The sequence below is a fragment of the Macaca nemestrina genome, chromosome X (assembly GCF_043159975.1).
Source record: "Macaca nemestrina isolate mMacNem1 chromosome X, mMacNem.hap1, whole genome shotgun sequence".
In the NCBI taxonomy this organism is placed as follows: Eukaryota; Metazoa; Chordata; class Mammalia; order Primates; family Cercopithecidae; genus Macaca; species Macaca nemestrina.
This window is the reverse complement of record NC_092145.1, coordinates 47,510,327-47,534,752: the sequence shown is the minus strand read 5'-3', so window position 1 is coordinate 47,534,752 and position 24,426 is coordinate 47,510,327. Positions and strand designations below refer to the sequence as shown.

Here is a 24,426-nt window from a genome sequence, read left to right as displayed (position 1 = left end):
GTTAGCCAGGATGGTCTCGATCTCCTGACCTCATGATCCGCCCGTCTCGGCCTCCCAAAGTGCTGGGATTACAGGCTTGAGCCACCGCGCCCGGCCGGGGCCAGACTTTCATCAGGGCAGCCTGGTTGTGATTTTTGCCTTGGTTTCCACCTCAGTGATCTCTAGCACATTGTTTCACAGGAGTGTTGACTGATTACTATTGGTTCCCTGAAGGGATATACCAAGAGATACCTCAATTTTTCTGGGCTTGTTCTTATGCACAATGATGGCAGGCGCGCGCGCGCGCGTGTGTGTGTGTGTGTGTGTGTGTGTGTGTGTGTGTGTGTGCCGCGCGCTGGGGCAGGTCTTCTCATTTTCTCATTTCTTTCCCCTTGTTCTCTCTTTTTGCCCCAAGTTAGAAACAGAGTCTCTTATGGGGCTTCCTGCTCTTTCCCTCTCCCATCCACCTTTTGAGTGGGGGTCACTCCAGACCAATGGGAGGATGCTGGATTCCAAATGGACCAATTAGCTTATTAGGGACCTGGAATACCTGGATAGCCAGCATCTGCCTCATTGTCCTTGTGGTAACGACCCTCTTGTTTTACTGGTCAACAATTTGAAGGTACAAGAAAAATCCTGCTTTTTTTTTTTTCTTTTGATGGCTTTAATCCACCTTCACAACTTCTGCCCGAGGCCAATAAAACACAGCCATTCTCTCTTTGTAAAAAGAAAGAGGGGTTGGGTTTCCTTCAATTGTCTGCCCTTTTCTATCTCCTCCACTATTTTTGTTTTACTCTGTAGTTAACTTTGCATAGAGCAGCTTCATGGAGAGGATCTGTGCGGTGGACCCGGGCACTCTCTTCTTATTACCGGTTGCAAAGGCCTCTTCCTTGTTCTAACCTGGGGTTTGTGGGCTGGGGGACAGAGGAGTGGGGAGTGGGAGAAGAGTTTAGCCATAGTCTTCCTTCTGCATTTCACACACATTCTGCTCTCTCTGTCGCTCTGTCACTCACACACACACACACACACACACACACACACACACACACACACAACACACACATACACACACACACACCCGCCCGGGTCCCTCTCTCTGTGTCTTCCTTCAAGATGACAGGGCGCTGGAGAAAAGGCTGCTGGAATCAGCTGGTAGGTACAGTAGTAACCCGAGCCCCACCCACCGGCTGCCTTTGCTTGCTCAGGTTTCTCCGGTCACTCCTGCCAGGGGAGAAGACATGTAAACGTGCCTCCAGAGGAAGGGCTGGGGGAGCTGGGAGTGGCGGGGGCGGCGGAAGGTGAGCCTGGGAAGGTGTCCGAGCGCCCCTTCTTCTTTGGCCCTTCCCAGTGCTCCCTTGGGGTGTCAGCCCCAACCCCGTTTGCCCCCACTCCGCCTCCCTTTTGGAAGGGATTGCCTTTTTTTTTCCTCTGCGGCGGCGGAAATGACAGTGTGGTGCTGCCGTGGTGTCATGGTGCTGCCCCTGGACTGAGGGGCGAAAACTCTTAACTTTAGCTCGGGAGACCCAGCCGCGGTAGCATCGCGGCCGCCGTGCTATCCCCTGCGGGGCGCGCGGGCTGGCGGATCCCGGCTGCTGCGCGGCGTCGGCGACGGTAGCGGCAGCTGCAGCGAAGGCGGGCGGCGGCCTAGAGTGGTGGCGGCGGCGGCGGCGGCGACCGGGGCCCTGGAGCTCGCGCCGGAGCCCGAGCTAGCCCGCTGCGGAGGCAGACGAGCGCCCAGCGCCCTCGAGCGAGCAGAGGAGATGGCTGGCACCTGGGAACGCTATGGGTAAAACGCGCCCCCTCGCCGCGGCCCTGGAGGTCGAGCGTCGTCGCCCTCGCAGGGCTCGGCCCTGGCTCCGGCCGCTTTTCAGGTGCCGCCGAGGCCCGGCGGGGCAGGGTGATGGGGCCCGCGAGGCTCGAGACGGCGACGGGGGCCCCAGATCAGCTCCGGCTCCCAGTCATGCTGTTGGGGCTCGGGTTCCTGCCACTGCCCTCCTGGGACAGAGTTTGCACTCCGGGGTGCGGGGCGGGGGCGGCCGAGGCCTCTGCGCAGCCGGGCCGGGCCGGGCGCGGGCAGTCGAGCGAATCCTCCGGCGCCTGGGCGCGAGTCTGGGAAAGGGCACGGCCGCCTTCCCACGCTCCCGCAGCCGGCAGCCTCTTCGTCCCCGGCGTCGCCCCTTGGCCGGCCGTCTGCCGGGCGGTGCTGTCGCAGCAGCCGGCGTGGCTGCGGACGCCCTGCCGGCGGGGAGGCCCGGTGAAACTTAATCCCTTTTCTGCCAGGGGAGCGATCCTCGAGTCTCCGTCTGGATGGTTCCTTATTTCTGGCCTAGCTGTGAAACCAGCTCTGTGGGGGAGAGGGAAAACTTACATATGTCCACAGGACAGACTGCGACGCAACCAGGGAGAGTGGGGATTTTCCATTCCTGCCTTGTAAGAATTAAGTAAATAACGGCAGAGTAGATTTACAGGAATATTACTGGTGATGATAAGGTTTAGGTTACTTAGCACTTCGTGTGTTGCACATTATTTTTCAGAAGTGTTGCTTCTTAGAGCAGGAAATTGAAATCCTGGAGTCGTTTTACTCTTTACTTTCTCTCTCTCTTCCACTGTCCCCTACCGTTTTCATGATCACTCACCTTCCTATGTCACAACACTTACATGACTATGGAAATCCCCCACTAGAGCGCCTTGGACCCCAGGCTTTCCCCATCAACCTGTGCCCTCCCAGCCTCCCAGCCATGCTGCATCTTACTTCTTCAACCACTTTGCCTTTTGAGGATTTCTGAGTGTGGGGCGGATAGATGGTGATGGTTGTGTGTCTCTGAGGATGAGCCCTTATAAAGGAATATATTGGAAACTAAATAGAGAAGTACCGTGTGTGGGTTGATCCCTCTGATTCTCAACTTGGGCCAGAAGGGCTGCCTTTAACCCCATTCTGCTCTGTCCCAGTACTCTAATCAGTTCTCTGGCAATATTCCAATAGAAGGGAGTTGCTGAATAGGGAGTTCTCCTCCCCTACTTTTCTTCTGTTTGGGGAGTGGTTTCATTCTACCCCAGATGGTTAGCTTCCCCCTCCCCACCCCCCGGACACTCACATCCCCCTGTCTGTCTCCTCTCATGACTGTACTGAGGGAGAAACTGTCTTTGCTATTTTTATATATTCCTGCCCAATCAATGAACTTAACATGGGTATATAATGTGAATTAGATTTCTCCTGATTGCTCCTCACAACTTGATTCATGTGTTTGATAAAGTTTGGATATTTATCCCTGCCCAAATCTTATGTACAAATGTAATCCCCAGTGTTGAGGTGGGGCCTGATGGGAGGTGACTGGATCATGAGGGCAGATTTCTCATGAATGGTTTAGCACCACCACCTTGGTTGACTGTGAGTCCTTGTGATAGTGAGTAATCTCTCCTGAGATCTGGTTGTTTAAAAGCGTGCGGCACTTCCCCCCAGCTCTCTTTCTCCCTTGCTTCTGCTCACACCGTGTGAGAATCTCCTGCTCCCCATTTGCCTCCCTCCATGATTGTAAGCTTCCTGAGTCCTCCTCAGAAGCAGATGCTGGCATCACACTTCCTGTACAGCCTGCAGAACTGTGACCCAATTAAACCTCTTTTCTTTTTTTTCTTTTCTTTTCTGTTTTTTTTTTTTTTTTTTTTTTTTTTGAGAAAGGGTCTTGCCTCGGGCTTAAGCAATCCTTCTATCTCAGCATCTTGAGTAGTTGGGACCACAGGTGCATGCCACCACACCCAGCTAATTTTTGTATTTTTTGTAGAGATGGGGTTTTGACATATTGCTCAGGCTGGTCTCGAACTCCTGAGGTCAAGCGATCTGAGGGCCTCACCAAGTGCTGGGATTATAGGCAAGAGCCACAATGCCCAGCCTACCTCTTTTATTTATAAACTACCCAGTTTCAGGTATTTCTTTAAGGCAATGCAAGAATAGCTAATGCAGTGGTTAAAACACAGGTCCAGGAGTCAAGAAGATCAGAGTTCATCCCAAATCTGATGTTACATTGGCTTATGGCTTTAGGACATTCCTATGACTTTTCTTTCTTAGTTGGTGCACTTGTGTAAAAGCTATAATATTGTGTACTGGGTATTGTTAGTCTTGACTTGGTCCTTTGAAGATGAAAGGGTTCTGTAAACCCTCAGCATTATAATTTTTTTTCCCCTTTGAGATGAAGTCTCGCTGTGTCACCCAGGCTGGAGTGCAGTGGCGTGATCATGGCTTGCTGCAGTCTTGACTTCTCTGGCTCAAGCAATCCTCCCATCTCAGCTTCCCTAGTAGCTGGGACTATAGGCACACACCATCACACCTAGCTAATTTTTGAATTTTTTGTAGAGACAGGATTCACCATGTTTCCCAGTCTGGTCTCAAACTCCTGAGCTTAAGGGATCCACCTGCCAAAGCCAAGTGTTGGGATTACAGGTGCGAACCACCACAGCCGGCCAACATTATACTTTTCAAAGAAAGGACTTCCTTTACCTTTTACTGAGTTAGTGGATTGACTGGGTGTAAGTAGGAATCTTAGCTTACTGAAAATCTTACTTTAGCATTATTAGCCTCCCACCCCCAGAGTCAAATCTTATCATTGTACTTAGGTCCTAAATCTGTTTTGTCTCCAATACATGTTCAACTGAATGAAAACATACATACAACTAGGCATACAGAGTAATAATGACCATTTAAGTTGGGGCTTGAATCATATCTAATGCACTCTAACCTAACAATCTGAGTCAGACTAATTTGAAGACATAACCTCACCCATTTTTAGCCTATATGAGGGCAGTTTGTTAGTTTCTAATGAAAAGTGGCATAAGTAATTTGGGGAATGGCTATATAAGCATAATTATCACCTAGTAGCAGAGTCAACAATATTAAGCACCTATAATCTGCAGAGGACCTCTGCTGATTGGGCTGAGGCCCCAGATTTAGCCCAGTATTTTGGCCTCCTGCCTGTTCCAGGCCAAACTCCATACTTGCAGCTCCAGGATTAGGTCACGGAGGGGCTGTGCAGGACATGGGTAGAGGCTAGGGACATGAAAGGGTGGTCGTGTCCCTCTTATTTGTTTTCATGACTACTAGAATTCTCATCTGGCATGTTGTACCTTGCAAGGCCACCTCTGGGAAGTACTCCTGTAAATCAGAGTGACTTGGTTGCTTTATGAACATATTATCTGAACGGTGCAAATTGATTTAGATAAAATTGATTTAGTTAATCCCTTACCTAAGAGCAGGGCAACTTGCTTCAACTTGCAGATCCTAAAGTAGTGCCAGTGGAGTCTCACAATTGCATCCAAATATTGCTCTGAGTAGTGAGCCTGTCCATTCCTTCATCCTTTCTCCCATAAAATCTGCTGACACCACAATAATTGACAAGGGAACTACACAAGGAGTATGTCTGTCTTCATCACTCAGCAAACTCCATTGGCTTGGAGAAGAGGAAAGAATGTTGTCTTCTCATTCTATCCCATAGAACTCAAGCTCTGTCTTTTGGAACAGGGACATAGAGCTCTTAAAAGGGTGAAGACAGAGCTGTGGGCACAGAATATGTCCCAAATGGCTGCTCTTGGAAGTACCTGCTTGGTCTTGTGTGTGTCTGTTATTCAATCTTCATGAATCTTGATAATATCCTTGCTGTTGGGCTATGGGGCTTGGCTGCTAATAGAGGCCAGGGGGTGCTCCGTTTCCATTTAGCATTAAGTTTTTGTCCTCTCTTTGGCACAAAGGTGAGAATGAAGCTCTGTGTTCATGAAGTACTCCTTACTCATTAAGCTGGGTGTCTTGACTTAGAACATTGCATCATCAAAATATGAGATGTAGCATGTTGATACTGGATATACAACAGTGTTGGATAATTCAAAATTATTTACATTTTGATGAATGAAATTTTGGTACCAAGATGGTGTTGCACTAACATCTGTACTTCAGGTCTCTCAAAAAATATTGTGTTCATCACTAAGCAGTCTACAGAAGAGACTAGAAAAGTGTTTCTCAACCAGTGTGTTGGGTCATACTAGCAAGTGAGAAGACCAGATGGGTGGTGTTGAGACAAGAAATTCCAGCTGTAATTATCTTCTTGTGCAGATGGCTAATCTACTTTTTATTTACCTTCTCATCCATGGATCAATATATTAAATATGTTCCTTTCTCCACTTTCATGTATTAAAACTCTGCTAAGAGTTTTCTGTGGGCTTAGGTAGTCTGTGGCTGTTTCTATTTGTTTCTCTCTTTCTGTCTTCCCCTTCTTTATGACCATAGGCAGATATAATCCTTTTGATGATGAATCTCCCAGATGCTGAGTTTTCTTTTAGAAATTCTATAAATTACTAAGAATACTAGATAGTATAAGATGTTTAAAGTGTGGGTGGCAGAAGGATTTTGAGTAATGTGCCAGTATCCCATTATTTCCTTTTCCTTGTGGGATTCACCTGAATACACTCTAGGATGCTGGTTCAGCCTAAGTGGGTTGGCAAAGTATCATTTGTAAGCGTTATCCTACTTGGGTTCTGGTCTCCCTGCAGAGCTCTGGCTGCCTGACCTTGGGCATTGTCTCAGCTTCTTTCCCTTAGGTCAGACTCCGCTGGTTGATGAACAGCATCCTCAGTCTCTGGATCATCGTCTTACAGAGACCAGACAATCTGATAATAAACCCATCATACAATCTGAAATCGTCCTGAAACATGAAATCCCAGTATTTCCAATTTTCCTGGATAGGAGCATAATGTATGGGCATGGCAGACAATACTAATTCATGACAGTGAAGTGTCTTAATATATACAGCACAGAGATAGAAAAATGGTTTACAGTCCAGATCCTTGATCACTTTGTCTATAGCCCTTTGTTCAGTGTTGCTAGGATCCATGTGGTTCCCAGGGAAGTAGAAGCTTGATTTCAAATAGGCCTCTGTTCTCTGTCCCTTGTTTCTGACCTGAACTTGGGATCCTCTCAGCCTAACATTCAATAACATGTCCTACATACATATATTGCCAATTTTATTGTGCAGATGACTGCCTGTCCAGGTGAACCACTGAACATTTAAAAACTTACAAATATTTCGTTAGGTAACAGAGGTTAGGAAAAGCAATCCTAGAGGAGATGGAAAGCTGTACCAGCAGTCACAGGTAAATTAAGTTTGTTCTCCATTTTTTCCTCAACCCTGCAACTGCTAGTGTAATCTGCATTAAGATAAAGGTGTCATGAATTGTGTTTAGGATTCCTGTCAATTTTCGTGTGTTACCTTGGCAAATCTGTTTGTTGGTTACTTGGATTAACCTTTTGTGTTTGTAGCAGCTCTAGGATTTCTAGTTCTGCTATTTTGATACTCATTTTAATGTTTATATGATGACTATTTTGTATAAAACACTCAACATTTGGATTTAAAAACTAATTATTGAAAATAACATACATTAATTCCATGTACTATAAAGTATTAAGTAGGCTTTAATAACCTATTAGACAGGAACTGGCTCTGGTGCTGTCTGCCGGTCGGTAATCAGCCTCCAGTTCTGAGTTACCCCTGTGCAGGATGAAAGCTTAAGAGAAAAGAAGAGAGATAGCCCTTCACTTGGAGAGGGGTGGGGATCCCAGTCTAAAAGGGAAGACATGAGCATAACAAATACCACGATCAGTCCCATGATCTTCCAGAAGTCTTGTGGAGGAGTGTGATTGTCTGCCATTATGTCAACCATGTGTTTGGGATGAATTTCCAAACATTTTTGGCTTTTCTTAATAATTTGCTTTGTATCTATAATCTATGAATGTATGATGAGAATACCTGTATTTGTAAAGTAAACTAATACTTTTATTTTATCCTCATCTGATCCTCACAATAGCCCGTGAGATGGGCAGGGCAGGTATTTTTCATTTGATAGATGAAAAAACTGTGACCCAAAGAGTTTAAATGTACCTAGGATTGCTCAGCTAATTTGGTTTAGATCCAGGACTACAACCAGGTTCTATTATGAGGGTCAAATGAGATAATGGCTTTGAAATAATTTGAAAAGTGTAAAATGATATATAAATGTAAGGTGACTATTATTGATTATTATTACTGGCCACCTAGCCTCTTTCGTCTAGGTTTCTATTTTCAGTTCTTATCCTATAGAGCGTGAATTTGATGCATTGGCTGCCTTTTGTGTTCCAAAATGATCTGCTTTGAGCTTCAAGGAGTTCTTTTCTAATCATGGTGTTCTGGGATTTGGATTTGGTTTCTTTTTCAGTCCCCAAATATGTTCTCATTAGTTTATATTCCCATGGGACTCTCCTTCCCTTTAGTTGTCCTCTGGAACATCCATTATATCTTTTTTGAGGTACAACAGACAAAACTACTGTACTTTGAGCACCTTGGTAATGCATTTTGTTTATTTCCAGCTCCTGTGGCTATGATGTCCATCACTTGTTAGCCTTCCTAGTCACACTAATAAATAAAAGTTGTGTTTTTAGGAGCTAGTTTACAATAATCCAAGGTGTCTTTTTATGTGGTAACAGATAGCAAGAGCTCTATAATAATAGGATGTCAGAGCTAGAAAGCATCTTAAAGAGATCATCTGGTGATTCTAGTTTAGCTTGAACATTTTACAGTTGAGGAAACATCAGACTAGGCCAGGACTCATTTGCTCTTTCCCCCAAGGCAGGGAGACAGTTTCTAATACTTTAAGGAAGAACTCATGGGATATTAATTTTAATATCCTGAAGAATGTTTATTTTATATTAATTAAAGAAAACCCTACAGCTCAGCTCAATTCTCAATCTACAGCCCAGAGATCAGGCTTGGCTTCACACTCATGGATTTTCTGTGAAGGGGATACTATAACTCCTCAGGAAGGTAGTGAGAGCTCAGATTCATGCTTTGCAGACTTGGAAGAAAAAAAAACTAGATTGAATAATAATTGTTAATTAAGTGGGCATTTAATTATGCTCAAGTAACATTTGAAATAATAGAATTATGCAAAGTACAGATCACGACTTCTCTCTTGATCAGAGTTAGCTAAAGGCTAGATTTGGAGGACAATGCTGAAATCAGTCTTTTATTTCATAAGCGTAGGATGCATTATTTTTATCTTTTTAAAAAATTTTGTTTTTTTAACTTATTTTTTATTTTTATTTATTTTGAGACAAAGTCTCACTCTGTCACCCAGGATGGAACACAGTGGCACAAATATGGCTCACTGCAGCTTCGACCTGCTGGGCTCAAGTGATCTTCCCACCTCAGCCTATCAAGTAGCTGGGACTATGGCCGCATGCCACCACACCCTGCTAATTTTTGTATATTTTGTAGATATGGGGTCTTGCTGTGTTGCCCAGGCTAGTCTCAAATTCCTAGGCTCAAGCAATCTGCCTGCCTCTGCCTCCCAAAGTGCTGGGACTAAAGGTGTGAGTCACCACGCCAGACCCATTATTTTTTATCTTAATCACCTTCATCAAAACTCCTTTTGTATTTCTACCCAGTTACACAGCCCATTGATACCTTCTTCTAGTTGATGCTCATCGACTTCTTTTTTCAGAGGTTTCACCCTGTAGTAAGGTGCAAGGTAAAGAAAAGCCATACAGAAACAATTAAACATACATATCTGACTATATATGGCAGTAACTAAATGGTTTGGAAAGGAACGAATCAGGGTGTGTGTATGTGCACATTTGTTTCTTAATATGGCAATTGGTTCTGCCCTCTCAGGCATTTCATCAATGCATTTTTATGACAAATCGTAAAAACTTTCAAGATTACCTGTCATTGAGTCGCACCCTATCAGATTCACATCCTGTCTTCATCCTTAGCATACTCTCTAACCCTGTATAGATTAGTGATTCACAAACTTTTTGAAATTGCAACAGTTTGCCATTGTTTAATTTTTGTCATGCCACTTCCTCCTGCTAAAAGTATTTCATGATAATAGGAGTCAAATGTTTTTCAGGAGTCACTTATATACTTCTTAAAGTGAATAAAAATTGGGAGCTGAGAATTTTGTGACACTCATTGATCACTAGAGGTATCCCAGGGTATTGCAAAACCTAGACAGGGAATCATTGACCTAGAAAAACAATTGAAAGGAACAAGCAATCCAATAGAGCTTATAAATACTAAATAATCACACAGCTGGTAGTATAGTATAATGATTTACAGTTTACACCCTCGAATCAGACACACGTGGGATTGAATCTCTTCTTTAAAAAATTGAGATGTAATTCACATGCCATAATATTCACTATTTTAAAGTATACAATTCAGTGATTTTTGGTATCTTCAGAAAGTTGTGCAACCATCATCACTACCTAATTTTAGAACCTTTTCATCATCCCAAAAAGAAACTCCACATTTGTTAGCAATCACTCCTCATCCCCCATCCTCCCCTGCCCTGCTCCTGGCAACTGTTAATCCACTTTCTGTTCCTATGGGTTTGCCTATTCTGGATATTTCATAAAAAAAGAATCATACACAAAAGGAGCCTTTTGTGACTGGCTTCTTTTACTTACTGTTTTCAAAGATCATCCATGTTGAAGTATGTATCAGAACTTCATTCCCTTTTTATAGCCAAGTAATATTCCATTGTGTTTATCATTTCATCAGTTGATGGACATTTGGGCTTTTCCCTTTTGGCTACTATGAAGACTGCTGCTATGAACATTTGTGTACAAGTTTTTGAGTGAACACATTTTCCATTCTTTTGGGTATATACCTAGGAGTGGAATTGTATGGCAACTCTATATTTAGCCTTTTGAGGAACTGTCGAACTATTTCCCAAAAGCAGCTGCACCATTTTTTTATTTCCACTCGCAATGTATGAGGGGTCTAACTTCTCCAAATCCTGGCTGACATGTGCTGTTTTCCACTTTTTGTTTGTTTTGTTTTATTATATTATAGCCTTCTTAGTGTGAAGTAAGTATCTCAATATGATTTTGATTTGCACTTTCCTACTGGCTAATTATGTTGAGCACCTTTTCATTTGATTATTGGCCATTTGTATATCTTCTTTGGAAAAAATCTATTGAAATCCTTCGCCCACTTTTAAATTGAGTTACTTACCTTTTTTATTGTTGAGTTGTAAGAGTACATTTCTAGAGACTAGACCTATATCAGATATATTAATATGATTTGCAAATATTTTTGCCTAGTCTGCGGGTTGTTTTTTTACTTCATTGATGGTGCTATTTGCAGCACTCAAATTTTAAATTTCGATGAAGTACTATTTATGTATATTTTCTTTGGTTGCTTGTGCTTTTGATGTCATCTGAGAAACTGTTGCCTGCCTAACCTAAGTTCACAAAGATTTATGCCTGTCTTTCCTTCCAAGAGTTTTATAGTTTCAGCTCTTACATTTAGATCATTGATCTGTTGTGAGTTAATTTTTATAAATGATATGAGGTAGAACTCCAACTTCATCCTTTTGCATGTGGATATTCAGTTGTCCAAGCACCATTTGTTGAAAAGAGTATTCTTTCTCCATCGAATGGTCTTGGAACCCTTGTTGAAAATCAGTTGACCATAGATATATATAGGTTTATTTTTAAAGTTTTGTCCTAAGTTTGACTCTTAGTTTAGCCACTTAGAAACAAGTGTGACCTTGTACAGGTTATTTTTTTTAATTAATTTTTTTTTTTTTTTTTTGAGACGGAGCCTTGCTCTGTCACCCGGCTGGAGTGCAATGACACGATCTCGGCTCAAGCAACCTCTCTGCCTCCTGGGTCCAAGGGATTCCCTTGCCTCAGCCTTCCGAATAGCTGGCACTACAGGCGCACGCCACTACGCCCTGCTAATTTTTTGTATTTCAGTAGAAATGGGGTTTCACCATGTTGGCCAGGATGGTCTCGATCTCCTGACCTTGTGATCCGCCTGCCTCGGCCCTCAAAGTACTGGGATTATAGGCGTAAGCCGCGGCACCCAGCCTACGTTTTTTTTTTTTTTTTAAATAATGATAGTAGCTACCTTTTAGAGAGTTGTTGTGAAAAGTAAATGAGACAATGCACATAAAGGGTATTGTTAAAGTTCTTAGATAACCAGAAAGGTAGGGAAAATTGGGGATAATTGAAAGGATTCTAAAATATTAGGAGTACCCAGAAAAAGAAAGCCTCATAAATGAAAGATGATTGAACATATCTGAAGAAGTTGATAAAAGTATTTGGTTCCCGAAAATTGGCTAAAACAGTTAATATATGATAATCAAAAATCAAACATTTGAAACAGTATAGAAAAGCTGAAATAAGCAAGAGGCAGTAACTATCTTATAATGTTCTTTACAGAGCTGAAATAAGGTAGGTTATTTTAGAGTACTAATGATTGGCTTTTTTTCTTTCAAAGACTCTTGAGAATCTTTTGAAAGCTATGGGCAATCCTCTCCCCAGGAAAAATGCATATATGACATACAAACCACATTCTGCAAACAGTTCTAGGAAGTTCAGAAGTCCCCAGTTAATAAATCCTATTTTGACCTTACCCAAAGCAATCCTGACCCATAGTATGCTTTCCCAAGCTTAATTTCATGGTGAGGTTCAAGTGTCACACTGACTTGGAAACAAATTTTAGATTTCCAAGCAAAATTTAAGAGCTTTTCCTATGTACAGGACAATTTATATGGCACCCTCTTAAGCCTTAGGAAAGCTGTGGTACTCCAATTGTTTTTACATAGGTTTCAACACACATAGACATGGCTTTCAGCAATACTTCTGACCCACCCAGGTAGTTTCCAACACAGACATTGAGGAATGCAGGCATAGAGTTCTAGAAGACATAGTAATAGAAGTGCAGTGTGAGGTGGAGATGGGCCTAGAAGACAGAGATATGATTCTGGAAGGGACTCAGAATGAAATAGGCAGATTCAGAGAAAGTCAGAGAGACAGAGAGAGATAAAAATAGAAGTAGAAACATGCTGTTTAAAAACCGTCTTGTAAATAGCCAAGATAAACCTCAGTGAAGGAGGTGAGCTGATTGAAATAAAGGTGTAGGGAAAGAGCACAGGCGTTGGCATTACACTGACCTGTGCTCTGGGTATGTATATTCTTGGTTAATTTATTTAATGACTCTAAGCCCCAGTTTCCTAACTGTAAGGTGGATACAGTAATAGTAACTTCCTCACAAGTTTCCTGAAAGAATTAGTGAAATAATGTGTAAAGTGCTTAACATAGTACTCAGAATACAGGAGATGCTCAATGAATGCTAGGCCCCTTCTTACTCCTAGTTTAAGTGATACTTCATTAACAATTATTGAATACAGTTTGTGTGAAGCACAAACTTGTGCTGTGAATGAAAATATAAAATAGTTGATACCCTCAAGGAGAAGGAAGAGTTAGCTGGAGATACAGCTATGTAAGTGAAATAAAACAGAATGTTCTGGAAGCCACCAGTGGTTGAGGTGATACAAACATGTCGATGAGAGATCTCTTAGATTTCCAGGCTTGAATGGTGATATTCACGAGACAGGGAAAATCAGAAGAGCAGCAGGTGTTTTTTGTTTGTTTTGTTTTGTGGAGGTGAGGAGGAGCACAACAAGTTCATTTATAGATATGTTGAATTTGAGAATCTGAGTCATATATCAAATGGAGCTCTCTAAGGCAATATTCCTACTGTCAGTGGAAGTTGGAATCTTCATCTCTCAAAAGTCTCTTCCAATTCTAAGATTCAATGACGTATGTACATTTTAATTGTTTACTTTTTCATCTGTGTAGGTGAACATTGATAGATGTTATAAGCTACAAAATACTGGCCAACAACTTTCAAGCACCTGTAAATTCTAAAAGAAAAATGCCATGTTTCACTTAAAAAAAAGTGTCTGTACAAACATCTGAACCTACTAAACCAACTGAGAGTGACTGATTTACAAAAAGATTCTTCACTTTTATAACCCCATTTCATATAGATTTTCATTAAATAAGTAGTTAGTTCAGTGCATTTAAAAGGTTTGATTTAGAAACAGCTTTTAGGTGTACATCTATTGTACTTAGGCATAAAGTATAATTGTACTCAATATTTATGTATCCTGTGAAGTATACAGATATGACTAACAAATGACAATATCTGAACAAGTATCAATGGCAGCGTGAAATTTTCAAGCCATGATGAGAGTCTCCAATGATGACGAGATGATGAACAAAAGCTACTCAAAAGCAAACAATGCTTTTCTTGGGCTCAGTGCTGTGGCTCACTCCTGTATTCCCAGCACTTTGGGAGGCTGTGGTGGGCGGATCGCTTGAGCCCAGGAGTTCGAGATCAGCCTGAGCAACACGGCAAAACCATGTCTCTACAAAAAATATAAATAAAAATTAGCTGGACTTGGTGGCATACACCTGGAGTTCCAGGAAAGGAGGATCGCTTGAGCCCAGGAGGCAGACGTTGCAGGTAGCCAAGATTGTACCACTGCACTCCACTCTGAATGACAGAGGGACATTTTGTCTAAAAACAACAACAACAACAACAACAACAACAAAGCCCTTTTTCTTTCCTATACATAGGATTAACATTTTCAGTCAATAAGATATGTTTTATATTTTTCCTTAGTTAAAGCCAACTTAGAATATTTATGTGTGTATTTTAATTAATGGAAGACTCAAGGCAATTAAGAATTAGGTACCTGTGTGTTGAGCACAGAAATTCCTGTGGAAAAATAGATAGATTTACCAAGAGGTTGGTTTCTTGTCAGTTGGGTGGCTTTTTTTTTTTTTTTTTTTTTTCTGATGCAGTCTTGCTCTGTCACCCAGGCTAGAGTGCAGTGGCATGATCTCAGCTCACTGTAACCTCCGCCTCCCGGGTTCAAGCGATTCTTCTGCCTCAGCCTCCCGAGTAGCTGGGACTACAGACAAGCGCCACCATGCCCAGCTAATTTTTGTAATTTTAGTAGAGACGGGGTTTCACCATATTGGCCAAGATGGTCTGGACCTCCTGACCTCAGAATCCACCCACCTTAGGCTCCCAAAGTGCTGGGATTACAGGCGTGAGCCACCGTTCCCGGCCGGGTGACCTCTTTTACTCAGTGATGCTCACTTAATTGAAGGTTACCAGATCTGAAAATTTCTGGCACTTTGCTAATTTCTATCTAGATATTGATTTGCATCCCGTTATGTTTTAGAAAGTATGAAAAGACAAATGGGAGGTGATCTTCATAGCAGGCTTGTGCTAGTTCAGCAGGTGTTTAGTAATAAAACCAAATTGAAGCCACAAGGCAATATGACTTTATTATTGATCAGCAATGATTACTGAGTAAGTTGAAAAGTTTGAAATCATTCCCCATTCAGTTTGATGAAATGAAGGGGTTTCTGAAGGTGAGGGAAGAAGATGAAAGTGAAAACTATCATCTTTTGTCTCAACTAACTCAGTTTACTAGGAATGGGATGGAACAGAAATTTCCATGTGTGATAATAAGAAGTAATTTAAGTTCACACTCTGAGGAAAAATTTATTATCCTGCACCAAGAGCTACATTTTTCTAAAGCTTTCTCTTTTTTATGCAGACTCTCAGAATGGAATCATTTCAGGAAGTACAGAGTTACTTTAAAATATGGCATTGTTTTCCTTACACTGGATGTCACATAGAAGCAGCCCTACAGTTTACCTTAAAGTGAAATAGAGAACAATACTGGAGAATAGAGATTGGGAATTTTGCAGGGTCTCAGCCTCATCTTAGTCTGGGAAAAGAAATGTCAGTGGAGAATATGTGAGAGAATGATCCATTCAAATATTGTAAGCTGGAATGGTAATGTTAATCCGTCTATCAGGATTCAGAGGTAGCCATTTTGTTTTATCTCTTTGTGCATGAAAATAAACATAGGCATTTGTCTAAAACAAGGTTTGAAGGGGGGGAAAGTCTTCCTGATTAATTCCCAAATTGCTTTTCTATTGCTTAAGCATCCCTGGGGAATCCAGCACGTAAACACGCCCATTGGTTAGTGTATAATTATGTTATATCCATTTTCCTTTGGAAATGCTTAATGACTCTTGCTTTGTATTCCTTGCAGGTGAAAGCCCAGCCTCCGTGGTTCTTAATGCCTCAGGAGGATTATTTTCACTAAAGATGGAAACACTGGAGTCTGAATTGACCTGTCCAATCTGCCTAGAGTTGTTTGAAGACCCACTTCTGCTCCCTTGTGCTCATAGCCTCTGCTTCAGCTGTGCCCATCGCATTTTGGTCTCAAGCTGCAGCTCTGATGAATCCATTGAACCCATTACTGCTTTCCAGTGTCCTACCTGCAGGTATGTTATCTCGCTGAACCACCGGGGCCTGGATGGCCTCAAGAGGAATGTGACTCTGCAGAACATTATTGATCGCTTCCAGAAGGCTTCAGTCAGTGGGCCCAATTCCCCTAGTGAGAGCCGCCGGGAAAGGACTTACAGGCCCAGCACCGCCATGTCTAGTGAGCGAATTGCTTGCCAATTCTGTGAGCAGGACCCGCCAAGGGATGCAGTAAAAACATGCATCACCTGTGAGGTCTCCTACTGTGACCGTTGCCTGCGGGCCACGCACCCGAACAAGAAACCTTTCACCAGCCATCGCCTGGTGGAACCAGTGCCAGACACACATCTTCGAGGGATCACCTGCCTGGACCACGAGAATGAGAAAGTGAACATGTACTGTGTATCTGATGACCAATTGATCTGTGCCTTATGCAAACTGGTGGGTCGTCACCGAGACCATCAGGTCGCATCCCTGAATGATCGATTTGAGAAACTTAAGGTAAGGGATCTGGGGAACATCTCTTACACAACTTTGTCTCATAATAGAGTTATGCAGTTAGCAAGTTCTCTAATAAAATGGGTGACTTTTCCTATATGACTAGTGAATTAACTTTAAGTTGTTTTCATGAGGAGTAACCTGCTCACCTGCAAGCTCTCCCTGGAGCCTATCTCATCTGTTGCATAAACATGCTTGCATTCATACACTTCTGGCTAACTTTTGGGGAGTCAGCTCATGGCCTGCAACACCAGTAGTTCATCCAGGGAAACAGCACCCTCTCTCCTCTGTCAGTAACATTATTGCTTATTATATATCTTTGCTATGATCTTTCCACCTCTTCTTTTAAGTATGTGAGTACTTGTGTAGGTGTACTACAATTAGCATACGTGCCGATTTGCATATGTGGGTATATGGTAATGGGAAGGCAGGGTGTGTCTCTGTGTAGGTGTGGGTGGGTGGAGGTGTCTGAGTGTATCTAGGTAGGTGAGAGATTTTTGTGGAGGACATTAGCGTATGTTTGTGTTTGTGTACTCAATGCACTAAAGAAACAGAAGTTTGGCATTGGCCATTACAAATTGCCATTAAGTGTTTAACACAGGGCTAATTCTAAGCCTGTCTTTAAAAACAAAACAAAACAAAGAACTGAAGAAATTTCAGTACACCATGAAATCGGGAGGGATAATTAAATGTCTGAACTAACAATTTAAACTGAAGGCAATAAATATTTAATCCACTATCAAATTTTGTGACAGTGCTCACTATTATGGGCTACAAACTGAAGCACTTGTTTATAGTTCCTGCCTTACAAGTTCCTAGTCATTTATGTGTGTTCAGTGGACAGGGTTTTCTGAAGTTGTTGTGTCATATAATATTTATGTACAAGTCTAAGTGCCCATTTAAAAAAGCCCTCCTACCTTACACTGATGATCCAGCAAATTGTTTTACTCCCATTGCTTGTCTGCTATGTGGTATAATTTCTCTTAAGAAGGGAGCTACTTAGAAGATATTCTAGAAAAATAAAATGTTTAAACGGATAGTAAAATTATCACTCCAAATAGAACCTGAGTACATAAGCCAAGCTAGAAGAAAGACCCAGATAGGATAAAAGGAGGGTAAGAAGGAAATGGAAATTTTCCTCCTGCCATACTGTGGATGAATTACTGTAACTTCTGTAAAAAGTATAATGTTGGTGAGAGTAGCAGTACTCAGAATAGGATATATTTGACCTGTAATGTGCTGCGAATAATATTGAGAGTAGTCACAGTGACTATGGTTTGTGCCTCTTTTGGTTATTATTTATATCTGATACGTATAAATGTGTACAAAATTCAATTTTTTTTATTTCACTCAAGGTTATACTCTCATTCATATCAAGGCTGCAGAGGGGAATAATCTTGTTGACTTCAGTTCTTAGACTCATAAAATGTTAGGCCTTTGACTTGGTCTAGTCGAAGCACTATACTTTAAAGTTATATAAACAGACCTTGATAGATTAAGTGACTTGGTCAAAATCAAAGAAATGATTAGTAATGGGAAAGCTAGAACTGGAACTCAGCCTCTAGATTGAGTTAACTATCCTTTGTACTGTAGCCGGCTGCCACTTTGTTTTGGATCTAAGTTTTCCCCATGAAATGTGATTTGAAACTTAACTTTATGCTCCTGCAACTGTACATTTCATGGTCATAGATAAATGATTAATGACATCAAGGAAGGGACAGATTGTATAAACTTACAGCTGCATAATGGCAAAAGATAGGAGCGGGGTTATAGGAAGAGTGGGGGATGTGAAGAGGACAGAACTATCTCTGCCAAATATTTGCAGGTGTTGGGACTATAATAAGTCATTGGCCTTGAGAAATATTCCAAACAGAAAAATCTGTGCCCATATGCACTGTTGAGATAACAAAAAGACTGGCTAGTGTAAGCTTGTATTAAAGAAAACTAGCTATTTGAAAATATCCGAAAACATGAAAACATTGGATGATTGATTAGATATTTGGCATCATGAAGCTATAGCCCTCATCTCCAGGGATGGATGGAACATGGACATATTTTACCAAAATACATTTTAGTCTGTGACTAATAAGTAATTTTTGGAGAAAGAAAGCCAGATTTTGAATAGTTCCCTTTTAATATTTTAGGAAATGTGCAGAAAATTCTGATTATAAATTAAGTGGAAACTATTTTTGCTCATTTTTGGTTGGAGAGTGGAAACATATGAATCATTCCCAACCGTGTGGTTCGTTATGTTGTCTGAAACATCTTGGACTTTGGGGAGGGTGAGAGAGGTACTGCTTGTGTGTGTGTGTTGTGGGGGTGGAGGGGTCACTTTGGTTTGGTGCCAAGTGTAAAAGAATATTAATTCTCCATGTTAAGCAGAGACGAAGTCTGACTTTTAGTGTCACATATACTCACTTCTTTGGGTTAATTTTAGATTGGAAAATCATTTAGGATTACCCCCTTAGTCTGCTTGATTCTTCCCCAAGGAGAAAGGGAGAAAGTTGGCTGGCAGAAGCTATGGGGGAGTCTGCTTGAGTATATTCCCCTCGCCCTGGCCCTGGCCCTGAGAAAAGCACAGGAGTCCTGTAGGAGACTGTCATTCTTCCCCTGTATCTAGGAGGTTGACTTTCTAGCCAGTAGCTGATACAGTGTTTATTTTTACTTTTTGGTTCTGGAACTTCACTGTTGATATTTGTAACTACTTTTTATATACAAAACTCCCTGATTAGGATTAGTGGCTTCTAATATTTATTTGTTCAATAAAAAATAAACAAACCATTATGTTATAGATGAAAAGTCAGAATAACCAGAAACTAGCCTGTCTTTTTAACATGTACTCAAAGTGGATTAGAGGGCTTGGGGTACTTAGTTTAGTTTCATGATCTTACTTAGTTGTCCAGTCTACCAATAGGGTTGAGATGCAGGACACATGTCTTTCAGCGGGCTACCAGTAGTTCAATTAATTATTCAATTTTAAAGAATATTTTTATTCACGACCGTTATTAGAGTAGTAAGTCCTATCAGAGTAATTATTTTCTCCACCACCTCTCACTTTTCACTCACTAGTCCCAATATATATCTTAGTTCATGATATATGGGGTGTTTCTATAAAACAGCTTCACATTTTAGAATTTTCATTATCACATGAGTTTCTATCCTTATAAAAGATTGTTGTTATCGTTTTAATAAATTTTGGCTTCATAAAAGAGGTCAAATTTCAGTGACTGTCTGTTGCTGACAGACTTCAACTCAATATTATAAGTCCCGTACAACTTTTTTCTTGTGCTGCTCATGTATTTCCCCCTCTACTCCTCTAAAACATGCTACCTTCATCTACCCAGGCGAGTCTCCTAACTGCAAAACATGCCATTCTCTTTTCTGATTCTTAACTGTCACTAGTGTTCTTCTCTTGGCCTGTTTACAAATCCTATGTATTCTTTAATGCATAATTCAAACCCTATGAGACCACTCCAAAACATCACAGCTATGTCATAATCTCCTTTAGGTCAGAAATAATGTCTTTTATTTCGTTAGTATTCTCCTTAGCTTCTAGTACACATAGCATTTGATCAAGAAATCCAAATGAATTCAGTTTTCATAATGGATTTGCAGGAAATATACCGGTGTCTATAGCTTGCTTTGGATCTCATCTTAGAAGATGTAAATCTGTCTTGCCATTATATATACCCTGAAAGTCTGAAAAAAGATCTCCTGTGAACTACTGACAATGTTCAAAACCAGAGTGCTAGCAAAAGTATGGCATGTCCTTAATTTTAAGTGCCTATTCGTTTTGATCACTGGATTTTCCAACTGCCTAACACTATGGTGACATCTGCATAAATCAGATGTGATTATTATAATTCTCTTTGAGAGTGATGTCTTCACATTTCCATGCCCACAGCCTGCCAAAAATATAGCTGATGAAAACCAGGGGGAATAGAGGAATTTCCTGAAAGGAATAAACAAGCACCTTTTCTTTTTCTCATTACATTTCCACAAATTCATTACTACAAATAATTCTTAAATGCAGTTACATTTACATATCAGGGATCTTGTTATAAAATATTACCTGGCACTGGAGTAAGCCTTTTATCATGGGAAAGTAAAACACACACACTCTCTCTCTCTCTCTCTGTCTCTCTCTCTCTCTCTCTCTCAGCGAGACTGAGACAGAGAAAGCTAATGATTGCCAGACGAAGAGAAGGGAGATATGAGACTTGGAGGATGTTCAAAGGAAAGCCACAATGAGAGTTAAAAGGTTAGAAAATATAATATTCTAGAATCTTATCACAGTTGATTACTTGTCCTTCTTCCTACGCAGTTACTCTGTCATCTACCCACCCATTCTCACTCAGTCACCACCTTCTCCCAGTCATTTATCTACTCACCCACTTGACACTCACTACTGTCTGCCAAGACAGATACCCTCTCAACTAATGTACTAATGGGCGTATGACTATATCTCAACCAGTATAAGTATAAATATAAGGGAAAGAAAGTGAAATATATTTTTGAGAGACTCAGTTGAGAGTATATTTGCATACACATGTATGCATCGCTGTATATGAGTGTGTACAGTCTTGCATAAATATGTGGCTGAGAATGACTCTGTGTCTGTGTATGAAAGTATATCTATAAAATGTGTATCATTGCACGTGAAGATGTGAGAGTGTGTAAATCTTCTGATAAGTTGGGTAGGAGAGGGCCATGAGTGTAAGGTAAACTTTCTGTTGTCACCCTAGGGAGAGTTAGAGCCTCAGCAGAACCCATCCTGAGGCTAAGGATCAATCTAATGAATGAGCCAGATCAAACATATGCATGATAAGAAAAATTTTCAATGGAGGCCAGGGTGGGTTACTATAGGTGAGGGATGAGAAAAATGTTGTTTCTCACTCTCAGTCAGGTACTAAATCACAGTAGCTAAATATAATAAGAACGAAACATTTGAGGCCAGATTTATGCTCTCTAAGATCTGGTGGTGATGGTGGTGAACATGTTTGTATGGGGTTGGGGACAGTATCTGACAGGTTTTGCAGCTAAGCCAGCCTTCAACTCATGCTCATAAAATCATTCTTGCTTGTAGATCTGCCTTCTCTGTGGTCTCTGAACTGTTCCAGACTTGCTCCCCATCACATACAATATGTCTAAATCTGTACATGTTTCATGTGTGTATGAGGATAAAATACATTTCATCTCTACTCAAACTGTGCACTAAGACTCATTTGAATCCCTATTCTTTTCTCTGCAAGACTTATATTGATTTCTCTGTCTCTTAACTCATTTATTATTAACAGTACCCTGTGTTGGAAGATGTTTTCCATTGTTTCTTTGGTTTGAGAGCAAATTTAGCAAGTAGATACTCCTATTATCTGTACTCTTATGTTTCTGTTTTTCTGTTATTTATTTTGACTCAAGTTTTCTCTTCACCAATATTTGAAAGGAGGTGACAATCATTTGTTGGAGAACAATTTGCAAAATGTTGACACAGAGATTGTTCTTGGGTGGATAGAAATCCTGTCTGTTATTATTGGGCAAAGAAGCCTATTACAGAAATATAATATAGGTGAGGAAAGATTAAGGAAACAAGAATTACTGAACCCAAAGAAGTGAGGTTTAAAAATGTGATAATGGCCTTCAAGTTCATGAAAGGTTGATATAATGAGGTAATACCTTATTCTTTGCCTCACACGAAGGTAGAACTGACAATAACTTAAACCGTAGCATCAGGGATTTAGGCTAGGGATTCGTTCATTCATTTAACAAACAATTAATGAACATTCATTTCGTTTACTAAACACTTTGACCACTGTGGTAGGAGGTGGGACACAGGAAATAAGGCACAATCCCAGTTCTAAAGCGACTTTGAGCTTAGTAGGGGAGATAGACAAGTGGGAAATTCCAATTCAGTATGGTAGGTGCCATGACAGAGGTTTGCACAGGATGCTCTGAAGCACAGTGGAGGGGTCAGGGAAAGGATATCATTGAGCTCAAAAACAGGGAATCATGAGTGAATTTGTTGGAGAAGAAGGGCCAAACTGGAGATAGTCCGTGCAGAAAAAATTGACCAAACTTGGTGAATGACTATGGTGATCATGCACAATGAAGAGAATGAATTAAAAAGGACTTTTGAGGTGGAGATGTCTTGAAGGATGGTGGTATTGAGGAGGACAAAAATGAAATTAGGAAGGGATGGCAGTTTTTTTTGGGATACTCTGACTTTAGATTTGAGTTTGATGTGATTGTGGATCATTTAACAATCATTCATTCATCAAACATTTCTTGAATATCTATTAGGTGGCAGGTACCAGGATAGGTGTTAGGGTTACAGTGATTAAGAAAGCACAGTCTCAGCCCTGATGAAGCTCTCAGGTTAGTGTGGGGAGGCAGATAATTAAGGACACAGTTACGTGATGGTGTGATAAGTGCAATGACAGTGGAAGAACAGGGGCTGTGACAGAGCTTAGGAGGAATAGCAAGATAGAATTTGGGTGAGTTTTCGAATGCCCTGTTAGGGGACAGGAGTTGGGGCAGAGAAGGGGAGTGCTCTAGTCAGGAGAAAAGAGTTTGTTGAAACATCTGGAAGACAGAGAGCATGGGGATCTCTCAGAACTGAAAGGGCAAGTGTCCCAGAAGGGGTTAAAATTTAGGCTTTCTCAGTGGCTGAAAGATTAGGTCTGGAGAAATAGATTTGGGAATCCTCAGCATGATGATAGAGCCACGCAGTAGTGAGCTGAGCAAGGGTCAAGGATTGAGTCTTGCAGAGCCCTCATGGTCTAGAAATTAGGCATGAAGGAATAGCAGTTGAAAGAGAAAGAGGGGGATGTGTATGAGAGGCAGGAAGTGAAGAGGAATAGTGCAAGTGGAATATAACCCTGAGTCCTCCAGGAAAGTAGAGTTGACTTTGGCTCACTAGTCTGAGTGTTATCAAAATAAACACTAGATTTAAGTTTTGAGTACAGGTTTGCTTTTAGAATGTCCAAATAATAATGTATGAATTTGAGCTAGAGATGTAATCATGCTATGCACCTGAAGATGGGGGAAAGAAAAGAATATGGGGAAGTTTGGGTAGCATTTCTGACAAGGGGAATGGGGGAGGTGTGGGTCTTGGCTGGACCATCGCAGAGCCTTTTGAAAAGATGGCGAGTCTTTCACCTGGCTTGAGGGTCAGGTTATTCTTAACAAACTTAAGTAGTTAACAAACCTTAACAAACCTCTACTTAACAAACCTTAAGTAGAGTAGACCTATGTGATATACATCCAGTATATCACCATCTCATTCTGAAACATAGCCTGTATCTATACAACAGCAAATAAATGTTTGGGGGAAGAATAAATTTTGGCATAAGGGTGTGGGCTTCAGTTTGTGAACCAGATGGCGTGTTCTGTTGTTGAGAGGCCATATGTAATTGATATATAAAGTGACAGACTGAAGCAAAAGCAAAGTAAGTATTTTAAGACAAGCAGTTAAAAAAAGAAAGCAGACTGTGACCCTAAAAGCATGTGAAGATTCTGGCTTCTGGCTTTTGGAAGAGCTGAAAATGTCGGTGTATAGACAGGATGTCAAAAAAGAGCATGTCAAAGAATAGTAATGGGGCCACTGGCTCAGATTATTTTTAAAGATGAAGTTGTCTTCTGTCAATCAGGAAGACTCAGGTTTGGGGTGAATTGGCCGTTCTGCCCTATTTCACTTCTCCCCTTCCCATGCTCACTCCAAGTTTCAATTCCCACATAAAAGCAGTCAGGGTCTTGTCTAGGTTTAGATAATATTTCCCTTGTACCTTTT

At 41.3% G+C, this 24,426-nt stretch overlaps 1 protein-coding gene across 4 annotated transcripts in view; it reads left to right on the top strand.

The window, feature by feature from the left end:
• Positions 1-1,050: 1,050 nt before the first annotated feature.
• Positions 1,051-24,426, top strand: part of LOC105490449 (midline 2) — a 100,947-nt gene continuing 77,571 nt past the window's right edge. For 2 of the 4 annotated variants that reach the window (XM_071088828.1, XM_011756078.3), the window contains exons 1-2: positions 1,051-1,131; positions 15,928-16,643. In XM_071088828.1, coding sequence (XP_070944929.1) covers positions 15,984-16,643 — 660 coding nt within the window. In that variant the 5' untranslated portion in view covers positions 1,051-1,131; positions 15,928-15,983. Of the gene's footprint in view, positions 1,132-1,196; positions 1,766-15,927; positions 16,644-24,426 lie in introns of those variants that run through there. The other 2 variants (XM_011756079.3, XM_011756077.2) reach the window with 1 other exon arrangement.